This window comes from Nycticebus coucang, chromosome 17 (genome assembly GCF_027406575.1).
Source record: "Nycticebus coucang isolate mNycCou1 chromosome 17, mNycCou1.pri, whole genome shotgun sequence".
NCBI lineage: Eukaryota > Metazoa > Chordata > Mammalia > Primates > Lorisidae > Nycticebus > Nycticebus coucang.
The window spans coordinates 40,394,191-40,415,115 of record NC_069796.1 but is presented as its reverse complement, the minus strand read 5'-3'; the positions used below and the strand labels follow the sequence as shown (position 1 = coordinate 40,415,115).

Here is a 20,925-nt window from a genome sequence, read left to right as displayed (position 1 = left end):
AGAATCACATAAGCCCAAGAGGTTGAGGTTGCTGTGAGCTGTGACGCCAAGGCACTCTACCAAGGGTGACATAGTGAGATTCTGTCTCAAAAAAAAAAAAAATGCTCAATATTGTAGTACTCACAAACACGAACCCTTGTCTGGGTTTATAATCCAGCAAGGAATATGATAAATGTTGTAGCAGATATAGTGGCCCAGGAAAGAAGAGTGACAGATGGATCATCTCCTCAATCCTTTGATCCTGTTGGTCTCTCAACACTCCAGCTTAAAAAGTAAGTAGGTTTTCGGGTTTTTTTTGAGACAGAGTCTCATTTTTTACCCTTGGTAGAGTGCTGTGATGTCACAGCTCACAGCAACCTCAAACTCTTGGCCTCAAGTGATCCTTCTGCCTCAGCCTCCCAAGTAGCTGAGACTACAGGCCCACCACAATGTCTGGCTATTTTTAGAGATGGGGGGTCTCACCCTTGCTCAGGCTGGTCTTGAACTCCTGAGCTCAGGCAATCCACCTGCCTCAGCCTCCAAGAGTGCTAAGATTATAGGTGTGAACCACTGCACCCAGCTAAAGTAAGTAGCTTTTGAACCTTTGGGAGAAAAAGTCCAGAAAATTTGGCACTAAAATTAATTTGAACGGTGAACTGGTTAGCTCTATGTAACTTTCCACATAATAAGCAACTGTTAAAAAATCTGGAGCATAGGGCGGCACCTGTGGCTCAGTGAGTAGGGCGCCGGCCCCATATGCCGAGGGTGGCGGGTTCGGACCCAGCCCCGGCCAAACTGGAACAAAAAAATAGCTGGGCGTTGTGGCGGGCGCCTGTAGTCCCAGCTGCTCGGGAGGCTGAGGCAAGAGAATCGCTTAAGCCCACGAGTTGGAGGTTGCTGTGAGCTGTGTGATGCCACCGCACTCTACCGAGGGCGGTACAGTGAGACTGTCTCTACAAAAAAAAAAAAAAAAAATCTGGAGCATAAGAGAGAAGATTTAGGAGCTAGCCAGTTTGGCAGAGTCCTTGATATATATCAGAGTGAGTAAATCACTTACTCTGCCCTTTAGGAATGTACACTTGAAATCCTTTGCTAGCAGTGGTCAAGATGGTTCAGTCCATACAGTGAAGGCTTACTAGTTGCCTTGTAATTTTCACACAAGGGACAGATGGTGCTGGGAGCATGGATGAAATTGCTGAGGGAGGAAATCATGTTAGAAGAGCAAAAATGAGAGGCCAAGGCAGGTGGATTGCTTGAGCTCAGGAGTTCAAGATCAGCCTGAGCAAGAGTGAGACTCTGTCTCTACTAAAAACAGAAAAACTAGCCAGGTGTTGTGGGTGCCTGTAGTGCCAGCTACACAGGAGGCTGAGGCAAGAGGATCACTTCAGTCCAAGAGTTGAGGTTGCTGTGAGCTATAATACCACTGCATTCTAGCCTGGGCAACAGAGTAAGACTCTGTCTCAAAAAAAAGAACATATTCTTTTTGCTCATGTTTGGTTTATGTCAGTGGGAATGCTGGATAAACATAGGCCTTGGCAGCAATGAGACTAAGCTGGGTTTAAATTTTGTATCGATTATGTGTTCTTGGGCAAGTCATTTCAACTCTCAAAATCCAGATTTCCTAATTTTAAAATGGTGAGATCAGCACAATCTATCACATGGGGTTGTTAGCATTCAGAGAGAAAGTGCATGTAGAGTGCTTTAGATAGTGCCCGGCAGGGAGTAAGGCGTGGTAAGTAGTAACTGTACGTGTTGGCAATAACTGGTTTGTCCGGGTTAGAAGCCATAACTACAGAGTATCTGACCTAGGTTTCTAAAGGAGGCGATTTAACTCCAGAGCTAGTCTGGTTCATAGTCTGGGACTTGCCTGGACCAAGCTCTATTTTTGGTGCATAGCTTTTAAAATATGGTAGCTGTTACTTTTAAAAAGGTTTTCATGTGTTCCATGGATTTTGCATACATAAAAACTGCATTACCCATAAAAGCCTGGCACTAAAATTTTCTGCCAAGATAATGGTTTCTCTTATGCGATTTTTGCTTCAGATAATGTCCGAGTCTAGGGTGTGAGAATGTCCAGGCTTTACAGCCACGTGGGCGCTGCATGGGATAGGAGAAGCCTACGCTGCTCCAGCCGCCAGGGGGCGGTGGCCCCAGTTGCGGCCCCGGAGCTAAGTACCTCCCACTCGCCACCGCCCCCTTCACCCACCCTCCGGGGCCTGAATGGTTAGGCCCGCCGGGCAGGTAGCGCGCTTCCGCGGCTTCCCTCCTCCCTCTTCCCTTCCCCCATTGGTAGGGGCTGCGGTCCGGGCGGAAGTGGGGCAGGCGAGCGGGAGCCAGGCGTCATCGTTGTATATTCATGAGGCGCGCGCAGCCCGGCATGCTAATGAGGCGGGGCGCGGCGACTGGCTAGAGAGCTGCTGGGCGGCGGCGGCGGCGGGCTTGGAGCTGCCGGGCGGGAGCGGCGTAGGCGCTGGTAACCGGTCAGCGCGAACCGGGACATGGAGCCGCCCGGCGGGGCTGTGGGGCCCGGCCGCGGGACCCGGGATAAGAAGAAGGGCCGGAGTCCAGACGAGCTGCCTGCGGCGGGTGGCGACGGCGGCAAATCCAAGAAATTTGTGAGTGTCCCTCCCACCCTGCTCCTCCTGCCCAGCCCAGTAACCGCTCTCCAGACCCCCGCAGCCGGCCCCCTGGGACACCCGCCCGTTTCTAGGGAGCCGCTGCTGCGCCTCGCTTTCTCTTTTCGTTGGGTCCTCGGCTCCGCAGCCCGAAATCCTCCCCCTCCGGAACCTCTGGAAACCCCAGAGTCTCACCCGGCTCTTGCCCGGCAACCTCAGGGCTTCCTTCACTTCCCAGCCCGCACGTTCTGCCCTCCCGCCCCCGAAACCCCAGTCACCTCTCAGCCCCACTTCCTTTCTTCTTCCTCTGGTACCCGAACACGCCTTCTCTTTCTTGGTCCCCTGTGCTTTTTTGGGTCCATTTTCTCCTCTTACCCTTACCCCTGTTTGGTATTCTCTTTATTTCCTTCTCCGAAAGGTCACTTCCTTCCCCATGATTGATCCCTTTCACCTGCTAACTTTCCTCCCGCCCAGTCCCCCCTCTGGGCCCTCAGCCCGGTGTCACCTGATAATCCTTCCCCTCAGGAATGTTACCTGACTTGGGCCCTGCCTCCCCTCCTCCCTTGGACATTTGTCCTTGCAATTACAGGAAAGGATTTCGGTCCAGGTCCGATGGTCATTGGGGCATGACGTTAATTTTCTTACCTGTATTTCTCTATCCAAAGAACCTGTCTCTTTGCCCTGTTGCTTGTCACTTTTTAGGGGATTAGAACTTATCTTATGATTATGCCCCTCCTGACACAGGATGGAGATCAACCTCTCCTATGGGGGAATAAGTTAAACTGCGAGTCCAAGAAGTTTGTAATTGAATAGCTTTTTATACATTTCCTATGATAACGATCTCCTCAACTTTTGCCACACTTATGGCCCAAAGCTACTACTGAAGTACCTTTTCCTACCTGTAGAAGAGTAAGTTTTCCTCAGATGCCAATTACTTCCAATTTCAGTCTTAAGGAATATTGATGTTCATGTAACCCTATCATATTTCATTACCTTTTGCCCTTTCTGAATCCTCTCTCCAGGAAGCTGTTTGCTTTTACTATAAAAGCTTTGGAATATATGAGGTACTATCCAAGAGGGGAGGAATCTTGGATCTTAAAAATCATTTGCTAGTTGTAACTGTAGTTATTTTGTCTTCTCTTCCAGGTATTTATGTCCTCTTGTTAGTATCTCTTTCTACTAACCATATGGCTTGTAATTCTTACCTCTTTCTTTTTCTTAGCCCAATCCCCCAACATCAGAACCTAGCTCTGTAAGTTTGGGAAGAAAGCTGATAAAATGATGGAGACAGAAAGAAAATGTTTTATGACCTAGAGCATTGAGATGTGGGGCATGTTAAACAGAATTAAATAAAATAGTGACTCATCTCTTCCTACCTATTTCTGGCTAGACCAGGTGCTCTTGGACTGTCCAGTGACATGCAAGCTGTCAGTAACTGCTTGTTTTTATCTTTTGAACACCTCCCTCCCTCCCAAATATAGGGTTAATAGTAGTGGCACTATTAATCCTCCCTTTGGTGAGTAAAGCAACATTTCCCTGTTTCTTCAGAATAAGAATTGACCCTCTAGTTAGGGAGCTTTCTTTTCAAAAGTTAAACTTTAGGGCTATCTTTCTGTATCTTTTTGTTGTGATTTTGTTTCCATGGGTACTGTTTGACCTTCCTCACCCGAATGCTAGCTATTGCTGCTGATTTGTAGTGACCTCTGTGACTTGTAAATGTTTCAGGTCTTTAGTACAATTGTGTATGTGCTTTTATTTTATCTAACACTTACGTGTTTTCCAATTTGTGAAGTTTTCTAAGTATGTGGTGCTGTAAGGTGAGAAACCTGAGGGAAGTGGACTCCTTTTCACCTGTTTTTTTGGAATGTCCATGGAGTCTTGCATATGCTTAGAGGATTTGGCTCAGAGTTGTTGGTATTTGCTTTAGAAAGGGTAGAGCTGAACCAAGTTCTCTTTTTCTTTCTGAGGTGCTGTTCTTAACCCCTAACCTGCTGAATTTTTAAAACCAAGTTAAAAGGTAGTGAAGAGAATTGCATTTAGTATCTAGGGGAATGGAAAGGTTTCCAGGAAAGTAATGCTTTTTATCCCTTTTATTGCCAAGTGTAACCTATCTCAAGGTGTCAAAATATTCTGTCTTTGCTGTTTTTATGAGAACTCTGTGGAAATGAGAGATGAGGAGAAGCATTGCAATCCACTTCTGTTTTTGTGGTGTATGTATATGTAGGTGGGTGGAGTGGGTGAGATTGCTGGTATGTTTTTGTTACCCATGACTTAGTTTTCTTGAACTATACAGACTCAAATTGATCTCAAAGCTCTTTTGCCTACTCCACATTTTCTAAAAGTGTATGTCCTCTAGAACTCAACATTAAGAGTGTATCAGTTTGAACTGAGTGTACCTGAAGGAAGGTTGTTTGCATTTGCAAGGTTATAATCCCTTTAGCTGCTATATATCTTCCCCAGCTTATTCAGGTTCTAAGTACACAGATCAACTGATGAGAACACAGAGCTCAGCTCTTACCCTATGAAGCATCTTGTGTGGAAAGAAGATGGAGTCTTAAGTTTAAAAAGTGGTTGGGCATTATTTTTAAAAAACATGATTGTCAGAGATGCTGATATGTGTGGCTGAAGCCAGGCTACTTATTCCTCCTGGGTTCTTCATGAGTCAGTCTTCTCCTGGGTCATGAGTGTATCCCTTCTCCAGCATTATTCCAGTTTCTTTGAGAAGTCTTAAGATGAAGGAAAACAAAAATTCTAAGTGAATAGAGTGTTTTCTGACTTTTCAGCAATGATGGATGTGGCGTCAAATAGGCTGATTTCTGTTCTGAAATACATGTAAGGGGAATAAGTACAACCAAGATGTAGGGATGCTGCACAGTATTCCTGCACTTAATAGATTCTGTGCCTTCTCATACGATCCAGAAATTGATACATTTAAGAGAGAAATATAGCTTCTTGATTTATCTTGGACCATAATTTTGTAAAACATGAATTATAATGTGAAATTAGGGAGAATAATTTTTTAAATCTTTAATTTTGGATGCCTGTGAAATTATTTTCATGTTGCAGTTGCACACTCGTCTAAAAGCAGTGTTAGAGTATAAATGTTTAGTTGTAGACCCTTGTCCAAAATGAGACAGATAAGAATGCTAGGTGGAATTTTAAGCAGGTATTAGGAAACACAGAGAACATGAAAGAAGGGGAGTTGTCAGTGCAGATTTCTGCTCATCTCCTCTTTTTTCTTTCTTAAGTTTTGGGCTCTTTTATCTTTTTTAGACAGAGTCTTACTGTGTCACCCCAGGTAGAGTCGTACCATGGCATCATAGCTCACAGCAACCTCAAACTTTTGGGCTTGAGAGTTCCTCTTGCCTCAGTCCCTCAAGTAGTTGGGATTCTAGGTGTCCCCATTCATTTTTTCTACTTTTGGTGGAGACAGGGTCTTGCTCTTGCTCAGGCTGGTCTAGAACTCCTGAGCTCAAGCAGTCCACCCCCCCTTAGCCTCGCAGAGTACTAGGATTACAGACATGAGCCACTGCACCTGGCCTGCTTATCTCTTCTTAAAGAAGGCATAAACTTCGATCCAGAGGTTCCCAGAAAACCAAGAAATAGACAGCCTTGTACCAGTTGTGTTTTTTAAAAAAGATCATAAATACAGGGATTATTTAGTTTGGAAAGGGGGAGGGGAGGCTACAGGAATGTTAGTGAGATATTTGAGATGACAGAATAGTAGCTTAAAAATTTTTGCCCTAGGCTTGGCAGAGTGGCTGATGCCTGTAATCCTAGCACTCTGGGATGCTGAGGTGGGAGGCCAGGAGTTTGAGACCAGCCTGAGCAAAGGGAGACCCTGTCTCTACTAAAAATAGAAAAAGCAGCAGGGCTTGGTGAAATTGTCTGTAGTCCTAGCTACTAGGGAGGCTGCACAGGAGAATCGCTTAAACCCAGGAGTTTGCTGTTGCTGTGAGCTGGGCTAAGCCCATGGCACTCTAGCCTGGGCAACAGAGAGAGAGACCCTGTTTCTCACTCACACACACAAAATTCTACCTGCCTTGTTTTAAAGACATTTTATGGATCTACTTGATATTGTTACCTGTCCTTGTCTCAAAGAAAATTCTCTGTCACAGGAGGTGAAACTGAGGGAGAGTTGGTAAATATTGGGATACTTTATTTTAAAAGAGCTGAAAATTTATGTACTGTAAATTACATTTATTATAATAGCTAAGAAAATAGTAATGTGAGAAATGGTTTAACTTTGTTGATGGGCGTATGGGTCAGAATAGATTAATTTTATTTCTTGTGTGATAGAATAACCTTTTGTTTTCCTCAAGGATCCTCAATAGTTTATTAATGGATTGCCAAGTTATTCTTGGAGTGTTACATCTTTTGTGAAATATAATAGAGGTTTAAAAGATAAGGTTATGGCTGGGTGCGGTGGCTCATGCCTATAATCCTAGCACTCTGGGTGGTCGAGGCGGGTGGATTGCCCTAGCTTACAGGTTTGAGACCAGCCTGAACCAGAGCGAGACCTTGTCTTTAAAAAATAGCTAGGCTGGTGGTGCCAGCTCCTTGGGAGGCTGAGGCAAGAGGATTGCTTGAGCCCAAGAATTTGAAGTTCCTGTGAGCTGTGATGCCGTGGCACTCTACAGACTGAGAGTGAGACCATCTCAAAAAAAAAAAAATTATTTTATTAATAAGAAATACTACTGTTAAAAAGAAACAAAGGTTTGTGTCTGCAGGTGGTAGTTTTCTCCCATTTTATGTCTCAGTAGCTGAAATTATTCTTGGCTACAAGAACTATCTCCATTTTGAAACTTTGTATCACTTAAGTGTTTTTCTTTTTTATGTTGAGCCTCTTCTTCTCAATAATTTTTGTTTGAAAGTAGTAGGAAAAAATTCACCTCTTGCTACCAGCAAAGCAGCCTTGGGCATTTTCTCCTAATTAGGTTTGGGTGAATCTAAGCCACTCTCTTCTGTGACCTGCCTCCCTGTCACGTTTTCCCTCTTTGTTTTTTTTCCTTGCCTGCTTCTGTAGTGGCTGATTTGAACCCTATGATAGCTAGGCCTTTGGGGAATCAGGGTGTTGAGAAGTTGTTGACACTAAAATTTCTTAAAATGCTTAAAGCTAAAATTGAAAAGTAACAAATACTTTAATCACTTTGAACATATTTTAATGTATTGTCTCTTTGCCTTTTTTTTATGACACAGATTTTAGAATCAAGGAATCTTTTTTAAGGAAGTAAAAGAATTACTGAAGGAAAGAAGAAATATGGAGACTAATATTTTAAGTAATTTTATTGCTGATAACTCTGGGTGAATCATTGTTCTTTCAACTTTGTTTTTTTTTTTTTTTTTTTGGCCAGGGCTGGGTTTGAACCCGCCACCTCTGGCATATGGGACCGGCGCCCTACTCCTTGAGCCACAGGCGCCGCCCTCTTTCAACTTTGAAATTCTAACTTCCATCCGTTATTAAAACTTGCTATGAATGTTCACCTTAAAACTTCAGAGTTGGAAGGAACTTTAAATATCATTAAGCCCAAACTTACCCACTCAGTGCAATAGTCACTTGCATTTGTGGGTTGGAAACATCCAGGGGCTCAGAGGTGGAAATTGGATGAACAAATGGAGGAGGAGAAGCAGAAATTTTGGATTCTGTATTTCCTTTAGTAAATTTCAGGATTTGGAATAGCTAGAGTAGTAGAAAGGGCTTAAATAAGAGGAACAGGTACACTAGACGCTGTGAGATTAAGAGGAAGAAGATGGAGGAAACTATCTCTCTTTTCTTTGGCTCTGTAACAGTCTTGTCCTGTTAATTTGCCCTTTAAGTATTTGTTTAAATATATTTCCTTCAAGAAGAGGGATAGAACAGATATGGGAATACAAAGGAAAATAGGCAAGCAGAACTGAATTAAAAGAAAACACATGGCGTTCATATATGGATGCCTTGGTGGTGGTTATGACGGTGGTCCTTAGACTGTAGCTACTTGGGCATTTTGTTAGGGTACCAAATAACTGCTAGAGTTTATGGTATCTTATATTATTTTTCTGGATTTCTAATTCTGTCATTTATTTCCTGTCTCATAAATAGTATTGTGTGAAGGCATAGGATTTATAATTTCTCTTAAGATTTAACATGCTGTAAGGACCCAAGACAGGATGATTTATAAACTTATCTTTGATCCTGAAGGTCATGAAAAACCAAGGAATGTACTTTGGATGTTGGCCTTACTTCTCAGGTGTATCTGAGACATTTTTGTATGACAGACATTTTTTTAAATGTCAGAAGTCTATGCTGAAGTTAAAAATGTACCCCTCACCGTCTATATTTGACAGCTTTATTGATTATAATTAACATACAATAAACTGGATATTTTTAAAGTATAGAATTTGTGAAATTATTGCCACAGTCAAGGTAATATATAGATTCATAACTCTCAAAAGTTTTCTTTTGCTCCTTTGTAATCATTTTCCTCCTCCCCGTTTCCTCATCCCCTAGATAACTACTTATGTGTTTTCTGTAATTATTGTCTAATTTGTATTTTCTAGAATTTAATATAAATGTAATCATACAGTATGAACCCTTTTGGGTTAAACTATGTTCTTTTTTTTTGGCCGGGGCTGGGTTTGAACCCACCACCTCCGGCATATGGGACCGGCACCCTACTCCTTGAGCCACAGGCACCGCCCATATAATATATGTTCTTACATATGTGTGTGTGTATATATATATATATATATATATTTCTTTTGTTGTTGAGACAGAGTCTCATGCTGCGTGGTGTCACAACTCACAGCAACCTCTAACTCTTGGGCTTAAGTGATTATCTTGCCTCAGCCTTCCGAGTAGCTGGGACTACAGGCGCCCGCCACAACACCTGGCTAGTTTTTGGTTGTACTTGTCATTGTTGTTTGGCAGGCCCGGGCTGGATTCCAACCTGCCAGCTCTGGTGTATGTGGCTGGCGCTCTAGCCACTTGAGTTACAGGCACGGAGCCTGTTCTTACATACATTACCAGCTTATTCCTTTATATTGCTAAATAGTACAGGGTGTCCAAAAAGTTCACGTGTAATTTACTATTAAACTATTTAAAATTGCACATAAACTTTATGTCCACCTTGTATTATGTTATATGGGTTTACCACAATTTGTTTATTCATTTACCCTGTTGGGGGACCTTTGAATTATTTTCAGTTTTTTGGGATATTTTTGGCTGTGACATTTATGTACAAGTTTTTGTCAGGACATATGCCTTTTTGGGGGGGGCTGACAGTCTTACTCTGTAGCACTGAACAGAGTGCTGTCGTGTCATTATAGTTCACAACAACCTCAAACTTCTGTGTTCAGGCAATCCTCTTGTCTCAGCCTTCTGAGTAGCTGGGACTGCAGGTGCCCACTATGATGCCTGGCTAGTTTTTCTATTTTTAGTACAGATGAGGTCTTGCTCTTGCTCAGTATGGTCATGAACTCGTAAGCGCAAGTGATCCATCCGCTTTGGCCTTCCAGAGTGTTAGCATTAACAGACATGAGCCCCGGCACCAAGCCAGGACACATGCCTTTATTTCTGTTGGGTAAATACCGAGGAATAGAATGACTGGATCATATGGTATGTATGTTTAATTGTGTAAGAAATTGTCAAACTGTTTTCCAAAGTGGTTCTACCATTTTACATTTCTACCAGCTATGTAAAAGAGTTCCAGTTCCTTGTCAACTCTTAGTATGGTTAGTCTTAAATTTTAGGCATTCTAATGGGTATGCGATGATATCTTAGTGTGCTTTACTTTGAAATTCCCTAATAATATTTAGCATCTTTTCTTGTCCTGACTTGCTATTCCTGTATCTTTCTTGAAGGATCTGTTTAAGATTTTGCCATTTTTTTCTATGGCTTGAATACGTCTGTTGTTGGATATACATGTTTTGGAAATATTTTCTTCTTCCTGTGAACTTTTTTTTTTTTTAAATAGTCTCACTTTTTGCCCCTGGTAGAGTGCTGTTGGCATCATAGCTCACAGCAACCTCAGATTCCTGGGATCAGCAATTCTCTTGCCTCAGCCTCTTTAGTAGTTAGGATTACAGGAGCCAGTCACAATGCCTGGCTATTTGTAGAGCCTGGGATCTCCCTCTAGCTCAGGCTGGTCTCGAACTTGTGAGCTCAAACTATCCATCCACTTTAGGTATGAGCCACTGTGCCTGGCCTTTTTATTTTCTTAACTGTATTTTGGAGAGCCAAATTGTTTAATTTTAATGCAGTCCAATTTTTTTCATTTATGCTTCTTGTGTCATACTTCTTTCTTTCTTTTTTTTTTTTTTAAATTTATTTGGCTGGGGCTGGGTTTGAACCCGCCACCTCTGGCATATGGGACCGGTGCCCTACCCCCTTTGATCCAAAGGTGCCGCCCCCCTTGTGTCATATTTCAAAAATCTTTTCTAAAATTACAGTCATTAAGATTTTCTCCTGTTTCCTTCTGTATGTTTCATGGAGTTTGCTCTTTTTTTTTTTTTTTTTTTTTGTTGAGACAGTCTCACTGTCATCCTGAGTAGAATGCTATGGCGTCATAGCTCACAGCAACCTCAAACTCTTGGGCTCAAGTGATCCTCTTGCCTCAGCCTCCCAAGGAGCTGGGACTACAGGTGCCTGCTATAACACCTGGCTAATTTTAGGGTCTTGCTCTAGCTCAGGCTGGTCATGAACTTCTGAGCTAAGGCAGTCTACCTGCCTTGGCCTCCCAGAGTGCTAGGATTACAGGCATGAGCCACCGTGCCTGGCCTAGAGTTCGCTGTTTAGTCTGCCTCTTTTTTTTTTGTAGAGACAGAGTCTCACTTTATGGCCCTGGGTAGAGTGCCGTGGCCTCACACAGCTCACAGCAACCTCCAACTCCTGGGCTTAAGCGATTCTCTTGCCTCAGCCTCCCAAGTAGCTGGGACTACAGGCGCCCGCCACAACGCCCAGCTATTTTTAGTCTGCCTCTTTTATTTATTTATTTTTTTAAATCATGGATATGTAAATTCTACATGTTCACTTGGGGGTATAAATTTTGGCCTGTAGGCAAGACAGAAGATTTCTGGTACTCTTAGGATCAGGGATCTTTGAGATTTCATTTATCTTGGAGGCATTTTTTTTTTTTAATTAGGTGGTATTAGCAACCTTTTTTTTCTCCCTATATTCAGTGTGCTACAGGTTGTATAATTCAGTCTTCCTATCCATAAATATTAATGAATGTTCAGTATCTTTATAGCAAAGGAAGATTAAGTTCATTCCAGATTGGAAGGATATGGAGTAATAATAACAGTAACAGTAATAATAGCAGTTGTTTGTTGTATACTTACTATATCTCTAGCCCAGTGCTAAAAAGCTTTTGATTCATTATCTCACTACTGTCTACATTGACCTTATAAAACAGATACTATTAAACCAATTTTATATGGGTAATTAAACTGGAACTCATTGAATCCAAGCAACCTACTTGAGGAAGTAGAACTAGTTAGTGGCAGACCTGGAATTCAAACCTAGGTCTAGCCGAATCAAAACCCATGTATTTATATTTAATTCAACACATTTTACTGACAATTTATGTGCTGAGTTTTTGTGCTAGCATTGTAAAACAGTATTCGCTGCTAGGAATTTCTTAGAAAATTTTGAGTCCTTTAGATCTCTTGTATTCTTTTGGTTATCTGTAGTCTATTAACGTGGATTCTCCTAGAATTCTGTTGGCAAGATAGAAGTACTGGGCTTAGATGTACACAGTGTAGTGGCTAAATGCCTAACTGCTTTTGCATCTAGTCATTTAGACTTTGAAGCCATTGGAACAACCTAAGTTGTTTAGCAGGCCCAGGCTGGATTTGAATCTGCCAGCATTGAGCTATAGGCACCCAGCTAGAACAACCTTAGTTAAATTTTTCATATCTAAGGCAAGAGAAAGTAGTTATTACAGTACATGCAAAACTTGTCTTTCCCTTGGCCTCATAAGTTATTAGGAAGTTGTCCAAATCATTTTTTAATATAATCTTATCACCTTTTTAAGTAGAACAGCTTTAACAGCATCACCTGTTAGGAGTTTTAGTTGTTTAAATTGCTGAGGGCAGCACATAGAAGTAACAAACAGGAAGGGAAAAGCTATTACTAGACCATCTCTATAGTTATCCTTTTTATATTTAATTAATTAAAATTTTTTAGAGATAGGGTCTTGCTCTGTCACCCCAGCTGGAGTGTAGTGGCACGATCATAGCTCATTTAGCTTTGAACTCCTGAACTCAGGTGATCTGCCCACCTCAGGATGGACTGCCCACCTCAGCTAGGACTACAGGTGCATGCTAGCACACCTGTCTAATTGAAAATAAATTTTGTTGTAGAAACAGGGTCTTGCTGTGTTGCCCATGTTAGCCTCAAACTCCTGGCCTCAAAGTATTCCTCTTGCCTTGGCTTCAAAAGTGTTGGGATTAAAAGCATGAGCCACCATGCCTGGCTATCCTTTTTACATTTTAGATTTGGCATTTGGTATTCTTAAAGATATCTCTTTGTGGCACTGAAACTTGACTGTAAAATTTGCAAATGTCTAATAACTCCACGATCTCTTCTGAGTCTGGGGATTGCTGACATTCGTTCTTTAGATCTGGCAGTTATTTGCCTGTGGTTAATAATTAAGACGTTGCCACAAAGATTGAAGTACCTGGAACTAGGATTTTCTGGTGACTGGTTGTGAAACATAGACAATAGAATTTCTTGTTTGTCTGAAACTCCATGGATCTATCTTTGATCCAGAAACTGATAAAGAAGTCATGAAATCTCATGCCATGACATTTTTTACAACAGTAACAAAAAAAGAAGTTGTGAGATTGTCCTATGAGTTTTAGTTTAGTTTTTTTTTTTTTTTTTTTTTTTTGAGATAGAGTCTCACTCTGTTGTTCTGGGTAGAGTACTATGACATCATAGCTCACAGTAATCTCAAACTTTCTGGCTCAAACGATCCTCTTGCCTCTGTCTCCCAAGCAGCTTGAACTATAGGCACCTGCCACAATGCTCGGCTAATGTTTCTATTTTTAGTAGAGATGGGGGGGGAAATCTCAGTTTTGCTCAGTTTGGCCCAGAATACCTGAGCTTAAGTAGTCCACTTGCCTTGGCCTCCCAGAGTGCTAGGATTACAGGTGTGAGCTACCACACTCAGCCTCCTGAGTAGCTGGGACTACAGGTGTGCACCACCAGGCTCAGCTAATTTTTCTATTTTTTTTGGTAGGGATAGGGTCTTGCTCTTTCTCAGGCTGGTTTTGAACTCCTGGCTTCCAGTGATCATCTTGCCTTGCCCCTCCACTCCCACCCGCCAGAGTGTTAGGATTATAGGTACAAACCACTGTGCTTTGCCTGAGTTCTTGCTTTTTAAGTGATTATAGTCTCAGCCATGGTTACACGGGAATGGGTAGAAAAAGTTGTAACTAAGGCTATGAGTATAGACTTTAAATGCTATAGAAATTCAGAGAAGTGAAGGAATTAAGTGGAAAGATTATTGGATTGAGCGTTAGAAGATATAAATTTCAGAATCTTAGAATGCTGGCGGTGAAAAGGATACTAAAAATTATTTTGTTCAACCCCTTTATTTTATAGATTAAGAAATTGTTGGCTGGGCAGCGCCTGTGGCTCAAAGGAGTAGGGCACCAGCCCCATATGTGGGAGGTGGAAGGTTCTAACCCAGCCCCTGCCAAAAACTGCCAAAAAGAAAAAAAAAAAGAAATTGTTGGCTTAGACAAGTGACCTGACCACATTTATAGCTAGACCTAAAATCCCTATCTCCCACTCTCTACAGTATTGTTTCCATATATTGCTCTTAATTGTGACTTTGCCACTAATTAACCATGTGAACTCTGGGCAAGTCACTTCACCTTTCTTGGTCTTATCATGTCTTGTAAAATTAGTGGGTTATTGGCAATCATATCCAAGGTCTGTGCTAAAACCCTAGATTCTATACATTTTCCAGAGTATAATTGTGGCCAGTGTTAGGTAGCTTCATAGGAGATGGGGGATATTTCTGGCCCTGAAAGAAAATCCAAGAATTGGCAGAGTAGAAAGGGGAGGGATTTTGTGGGCGTAGGGAACGGTGCAAACAGAGGCTGAAGTATGAATGGGTGTCTGTAGTAAAGGGACTGATTTTTAGCAGTCATCAGGATTAGTGAAAGATAAATCATTTTAAAAAGGTGAAACTGCTTCATATAGATTATTTTATCTCTGGTGAGGGCTTTTAGGTTCCCTTTCCGTAAAAACCAACAGGAGGCAGGACTAGAAATTAGCATTTTATAACATGTGATGCTTGTTGATGTCATCTTTAGGTTGTGTGATGTGGGGTGGTGATGATGATAAGAAAATGAGAATATCTGGCAAGTACAGTGGCTCACACCTATAATCCTAGCACTCTGGGAATCTGAAGCAGGAGGATCACTTGAGGCCAGGAGTTTGAGATGAGCCTGAGCACGAGCAAGACCCTGTCTCTACTAAAAATAGAAAAACAGCCAGACATGGTTGTGTATTTCTGTAGTCCAGCTACTTGGGAGGCGGAGGCAGGAAGATTACTTGAACCCAGGAGTTTGAGGTTATAGTAAGCTATGATAATGCCACTACATTCCAGCCCAGAGTGAGACTGTCTCAAAAAAAAAAAAAGGGGGAGGGGGAGAGGGAATAGATTAGTGTTAAGGTCAGAGATCCAGCAAATAATTTCTGTTACCTAGATGTAATTTAGATAGTTAAGCTTATTTGATTTCTAATCCTTATCAATTTTAATTCATCCATCTTCTCAGACTTTCAGAAATTAATCTAGATTTCAAAATATGTGACTTTTCAACTGGATCTCAAAGATATATAACAGAATTGTGGGCTCAGGTGAGTAATGCCATTGTGGAAAAAAATCTGAGCCTATCTTTGGGCCTATGGTTTCTTCTAAACATTCTCTTGTACAGTGCAATTTAGCTTTTGATTGCATGCTATTTGAAATGTTCTTTAGCCTTTAGAGAATGAAAAAATTTATATTATATTTATAAGTTGTTTTGAGGGTCTTATCTCCCCATATAAGGTCCTAAGAGTAGTGTTAGTGTTTAGCTCATGATAGCAATATCCTTTTATGTATTTTAATCTTAGTATTAGCCTTGGGAATCTTGAGATTATTTTCAAGACACTCCATTTTCATGATCTAATGCAGAAGATTGACAGTTTTGAAAACATTAGTCCTTTCTCACCAAGATAACTATGGGGCATAGAGAATCACTAATGTAACTAACTATACCTGGACTGAAAGAACTCTGTTGAGAAGAGAGTATTTATGTAGTATCTCTGGAAATAATATCTTGTATTTTTGACTTGTGTCTAGTGAAGGAATATGTATTTTGACTTGTGTCTAGTGAAGGAACAACGTAAAAATCTTTACATTGGGCTGGTGAAGCGGTTCATGCCTGTCATCCTAGTACTCTGGGAGGCCTAAAGTGTGGATTGCTTAAGCTGAGGAGTTGAAGACTAGGCTGAGCAACAGCAGGACCCCATCTCTAAAACTAGGTAGGCATTGTGGCAGGTACCTGTAGTCCCAGCTACTCGGGAGGCTAAGGCAGGAGGATCACTTGAGCACAAGAGTGTGAGCTGCTGTGAACTAGGATGTAACAGCACTCTACAGAGGGTGAGGAGGTGAGACTGTCTAATAAATAAATAAATACAAATTAAAAATATTTACATTATTTTATGTAGTGTAAGGCTGCCAACTTTTATTATTATAAATGAGAGCAGTATTTGACCCATTACTCTAGGGATTATTAACATGCATTTAAAGTGAGTAATTGCTAGGTTCCTTGATTTGAATCTATTAATATAGTCTTTCATGACTACAAGAGAGTTTATGTGATAATTAAATGGAGAGGACAAGGATGAATCTTCAAGTCCTCAGGATGTGTCTAGATGTCCATAAAAAGTGCTAGTGGCAGGGGAGGCGCCTATGGCTCAAAGGAGTAGGGCACTGGCCCCATATGCCAGAGGTGGCGGGTTCAAACCCAGCCCTGGCCATAAAACTGCAAAAAAAAAAAAAAAATGCTAGTGGCAGTGGAAGCACACCTTTTTTTTTTGTTGTTGAGACAGAGTCTCACCTTGTGCCCTGAGTAGACTGCCATAGTGCCATAGCTCACAGCAACCTCAAACTCTTGGGGTTGAGCAATCCTCTTGCGTCAGCCTCCTGAGTAGCTGGGACTGCAGGCGCCTGCCACAACACCTAGCTAGTTTTTCTATTTTTATTTTATTTTATTTGTTTAGCAGGCATTGGCCAGGTTCGAACCTGCCACTCCTGGTGCATGGGGCTGGTGCTCTAATCACTGAGCTACTGGCTCCCAGCCAGTTTTTCTATTTTTAGTAGACATGGGGTCTTGCTCTTGCTCAGGCTGGTCTGGAACCCCTGAGCTCAAGCAGTCTATCTGCTTTGGCCTCCTAGAATGCTAGGATTGCAGGTGTGAGCCACCATGCCTTGCCAGAGTGCACCATTTTTTTCTTTCTTTTTTTTTTTTTGTAGAGACAGAGTCTCACCTTATGGCCCTCGGTAGAGTGCCGTGGCATCACACAGCTCACAGCAACCTTAAACCCCTGGGCCTAGGTGATTCTCCTGCCTCAGCCTCCCGAGTAGCTGGGACTACAGGTGCCCGCCACAACGCCCAGCTATTTTTTGGTTGCAGTTTGGCCGGGGCCGGGTTTGAACCCGCCACCCTTGGCATATGGGGCCGGCGCCCTACCGACTGAGCCACAGGCGCCGCCCCACCATTTTTTTCGTAAACACATACTCCCACCCATTGCTATACTGTTCCTTTAGTTCCTTCATTTGGCCATAGAAGCAAAATAGTTTTGTACTATTCTAAAATTATTTCATCTTGCATAGGGCCTACAGAGATATTTTTAGCTTTGTTAGGTTTTAAGAAAGATGTGTTTCAGGCTTCAAGATCTCTAGTGATTTCTTTCTTGATTCTTACATTTTAAAAAGATGGGAGTTGGTCTTAGTTGGCAGCTCTTTGCATCCACCAGGGTTTGTTCGTTAGTTTACTTCTAGGGCTGTGGGTGATGTCTGTTTCCTGTGATTGAAACCACAAGAAGAAGTGGTGAGAAGCCACTGTTGGATATATATTATCAGGCAAGCAGCAGGCATTGGTGCCCTCAAAAAGAGCAGTGGTGACTAAGTACAGTCTTTAAGGGACCTGAACTAACCCTGGAAATGATCTAATCTTGCCCACTCTTAAAATGAGAACACTAAGACCTAATGGTATTAAGTTGCTCAAAGTTGTGCAATTAGGTGAACTAGATTTTATATTCTCCCTGACTATTCAGTATTCTTTCTCACATTGCATTGTCACTGCTAAATTTTGTAACTGTACCTTGTCAAGAGTATTTCCTTAAGCAAAGTACTACTGGAGAGGGTAAATATTGGTGGGCATTTTGAATATGGGAATTAGATGATGTTTTGCTTTTAGATGGTCTGCTAATAATTTTTTTGTGTGTGTTCTTTTTTTGAAAATATATACATATACATTCTCAAAACAACAATATCTAAAAATTAGCTGGGCTTGGTGGCTCACGTCTGTAATCCTAGCACTTTGGAAGGAGTAAGGTGGGATGATTGCTTGTGGTCAGAAGTTTGAGAGCAGCCTGAGCAAGAATAAAACCCTGTCTCTACTAAAAATAAAAACAGAAAAATCAGCTGGTCATGGTGGTACATGCTTGTAGTCCAGCTACTTGGGAGGCTGAGGTAAGAGGATGTCTTGAGCCCAGGAGTTTGAGGTTGCAGTGAGCTATATACCACTGCACTCTAGCCTGGGCAACAGAGCAAGATCATGTCTCAAATAAACAATCGGTATCTAAGAACCTTAGATTTCTGTTTATCATTATTTCATATAGTGTTTGAATATGCTAGTTATCTCTGCATAAATATTTTTACATCATTGCTTGTTTTGCTTTGAAAATATTTTGTCATAAGCATTTTCCAGCTATTCTCCTTTTTTAAAATTTCAGATTAGTATATGGGTACAATTAGGATACATTGTTTGCATTTATTAGGTAAAAGTCCAAGTTGTAGTTGAGTCCTTCACACAGAAGATGTGCCATATACCCCTACCTTGCACTTTTTTTTTTTAAGAGATGAGGTCTTGCTCTGACACCCAGGCTGAAGTGCTATGGCATGATCATAGATTACTGCAGCCTCAAACTCATGAGCTCAAGTTATCTTCCTACCTCAGTGTCCTGAGTAGCTGGAACTATAGGCATGTGCCACCATGCCCTGCTAATTATTTTAATTTCTTTTTGAGACAGAGTCACATTATGTCGCCCTCGGTAAAGTGCTGTGGCATCACAGCTTACAGCAACCTCAAACTCTTGGGCTTAAGTGATTCTCTTGCCTCAGCCTCCCGAATAGCTGGGACTACAGGCACCCACCACAATGCCCGGCTATTTTTTGCTTGCAGTTGTCATTGTTTTTAGCAGGCCCGGGCCAGGCTCGAACCTGCCAGCCTTGATGTATGTGGCCAGCGTCCTGTTCACTGAGCTACGGATGCCAAGCCTTATTTTAACTTCTTTATAGTGATAGGTCTTTACTTTGCTGCCTGGACTTCCAGTTTTCTAATCTTTGAAAAGTGCTGCTTTTATTTGGAATGGAAATATATTTTTATTATAAAAGAAATAGTTTTTTCTTAGCAAATATAGATGTATATAAAAATAGAGTAAAACAGTTCTTTACCTTGTTTTTCAGAAGTTAAATACACTTTTAAAAAATAAGACCAAAAAGAGCAATACATGATACATGGAAGTTTCTCTGGAGCCTAAGTACTTTGTACTTTGGCATGAAATTTTATATGTGTTTGTGTTAGAACAGTTTGACACAAATAAAGTTGCTAGAAGTATCAGAAGAATCTTGTTTTAATTCTGGCTTATATTTCTGGTAATAGAGAAGTAATAAGATTTTTATCCTCATGCTCTTCGTCCCCTTTCCTTCCTAATATTTTTTCAAAAAAAATTTTTTTTTTTTTTTAGAGACAGAGTCTCACTTTATTGCCCTAGGTAGAGTGCCATGGCATCACAGCTTACAGCAACCTCCAACTCCTGGGCTTAGGCGATTCTCTTGCCTCAGCCTCCCGAGTAGCTGGGACTACAGGTGCTCACCACAACGCCCAGCTATTTTTTTGTTGCAGTTTGGCCCGAGCCAGGTTTGAAACTACCACCATCTGTATATGCGGCTGGTGCTCTACTCAGTGAGCCACAGGAACCGCCCTTTTTCAAAATCTTATTCTGGATTTGTACAAGGCCGGAAAATATTTCCTGTGGCTTCATAAGATCAAGTCTGGCTCTTTAAGGAGTAGTGCTACATAAAATTTTTGGGTTCATTAAGCTGTTATCAGTAGGCTGTTATTATTTCTGGATATTCAGGAGTGGTGTAAGATAGAAAAAAGAAGTATAGCTATCATTTAGAAATGAAAGGACTGTGGGAATGAGATTTAAAACCTGATGTCTTTATACTTGTGCATATATGTGGAAGCAATAGCAGCTTACAGAAACTTCCTGTCTGTCAGGCCTTGGGTGTGTCACACATATGCCCACCCTTGAGGAAGAGTAGATGTCCTGCTACTAACATCATAACATTGGAGGAGAAGACAGTTGCTACGGTGATTGGGAAACAGCATTCCTGAGTCACTGACTATTTCTAAATGAATAGACAACACCCTGTTTTTAAAGGAATAATCACAATTAAGCTCAGGCATCAAAGAGAAAAACCTAGTAAGAAAACAGGGAGGAAACAGTATCAGTATTTGGAGCTTGAGAAATATGTTGAAACTTTAGAAAAATAGTTTAATATTATTTGTTATTTTCTGTATATGTGCTCAAAAGTTTTATCAGACCTTTAGGGTGTTTGAAAGGAAGGAAACTTTTTTACTTATTGTTCTCTCATCCAATGACAGAATACTCATGCAGGCTTTCACCTCCTTCCTGCCTGCAGAAGAGATGAGTTGTCTGCTGCACCTTGTAATACTTGATAGGAAGCTGGGGCTTTCGGACTCCAGCACCTTCTCTATTGGCAGCTTGCTTTCCCCACCCATCAGTGCTTTATAGTGCAAGGGGCTGGCAGTTTGTGTGGATGGACTTGGAGGAACGCAGTGTCCCCAGCCTGGTTTCCACCTGTTCTGCTGTGCTGGAATAGTGAAACTAGAGTGGCCTTTCCCTCTTCCCTCTAGGCTGCAGGTTCTGCCAGTCCCAGGGCTTTAAGATGTGCTGAGCTGTAGGCAGAAAGCTACTTTCTCCTTTTCCCCAGGATACTTGCCTTCTTCAACTCTCTGAGAAGCAATATTTTGGACTTGTTAG

The 20,925-nt window shown here is 41.6% G+C and overlaps 1 protein-coding gene across 2 annotated transcripts in view; it reads left to right on the top strand.

The window, feature by feature from the left end:
- Positions 1-2,363: 2,363 nt before the first annotated feature.
- Positions 2,364-20,925, top strand: part of DIAPH1 (diaphanous related formin 1) — a 129,546-nt gene continuing 110,984 nt past the window's right edge. Inside the window, exon 1 of one of the 2 annotated variants that reach the window (XM_053566822.1) lies at positions 2,364-2,594. In XM_053566822.1, coding sequence (XP_053422797.1) covers positions 2,478-2,594 — 117 coding nt within the window. In that variant the 5' untranslated portion in view covers positions 2,364-2,477. The remainder of the gene's footprint in view (positions 2,595-20,925) is intronic. The other variant, XM_053566823.1, reaches the window with a different exon arrangement.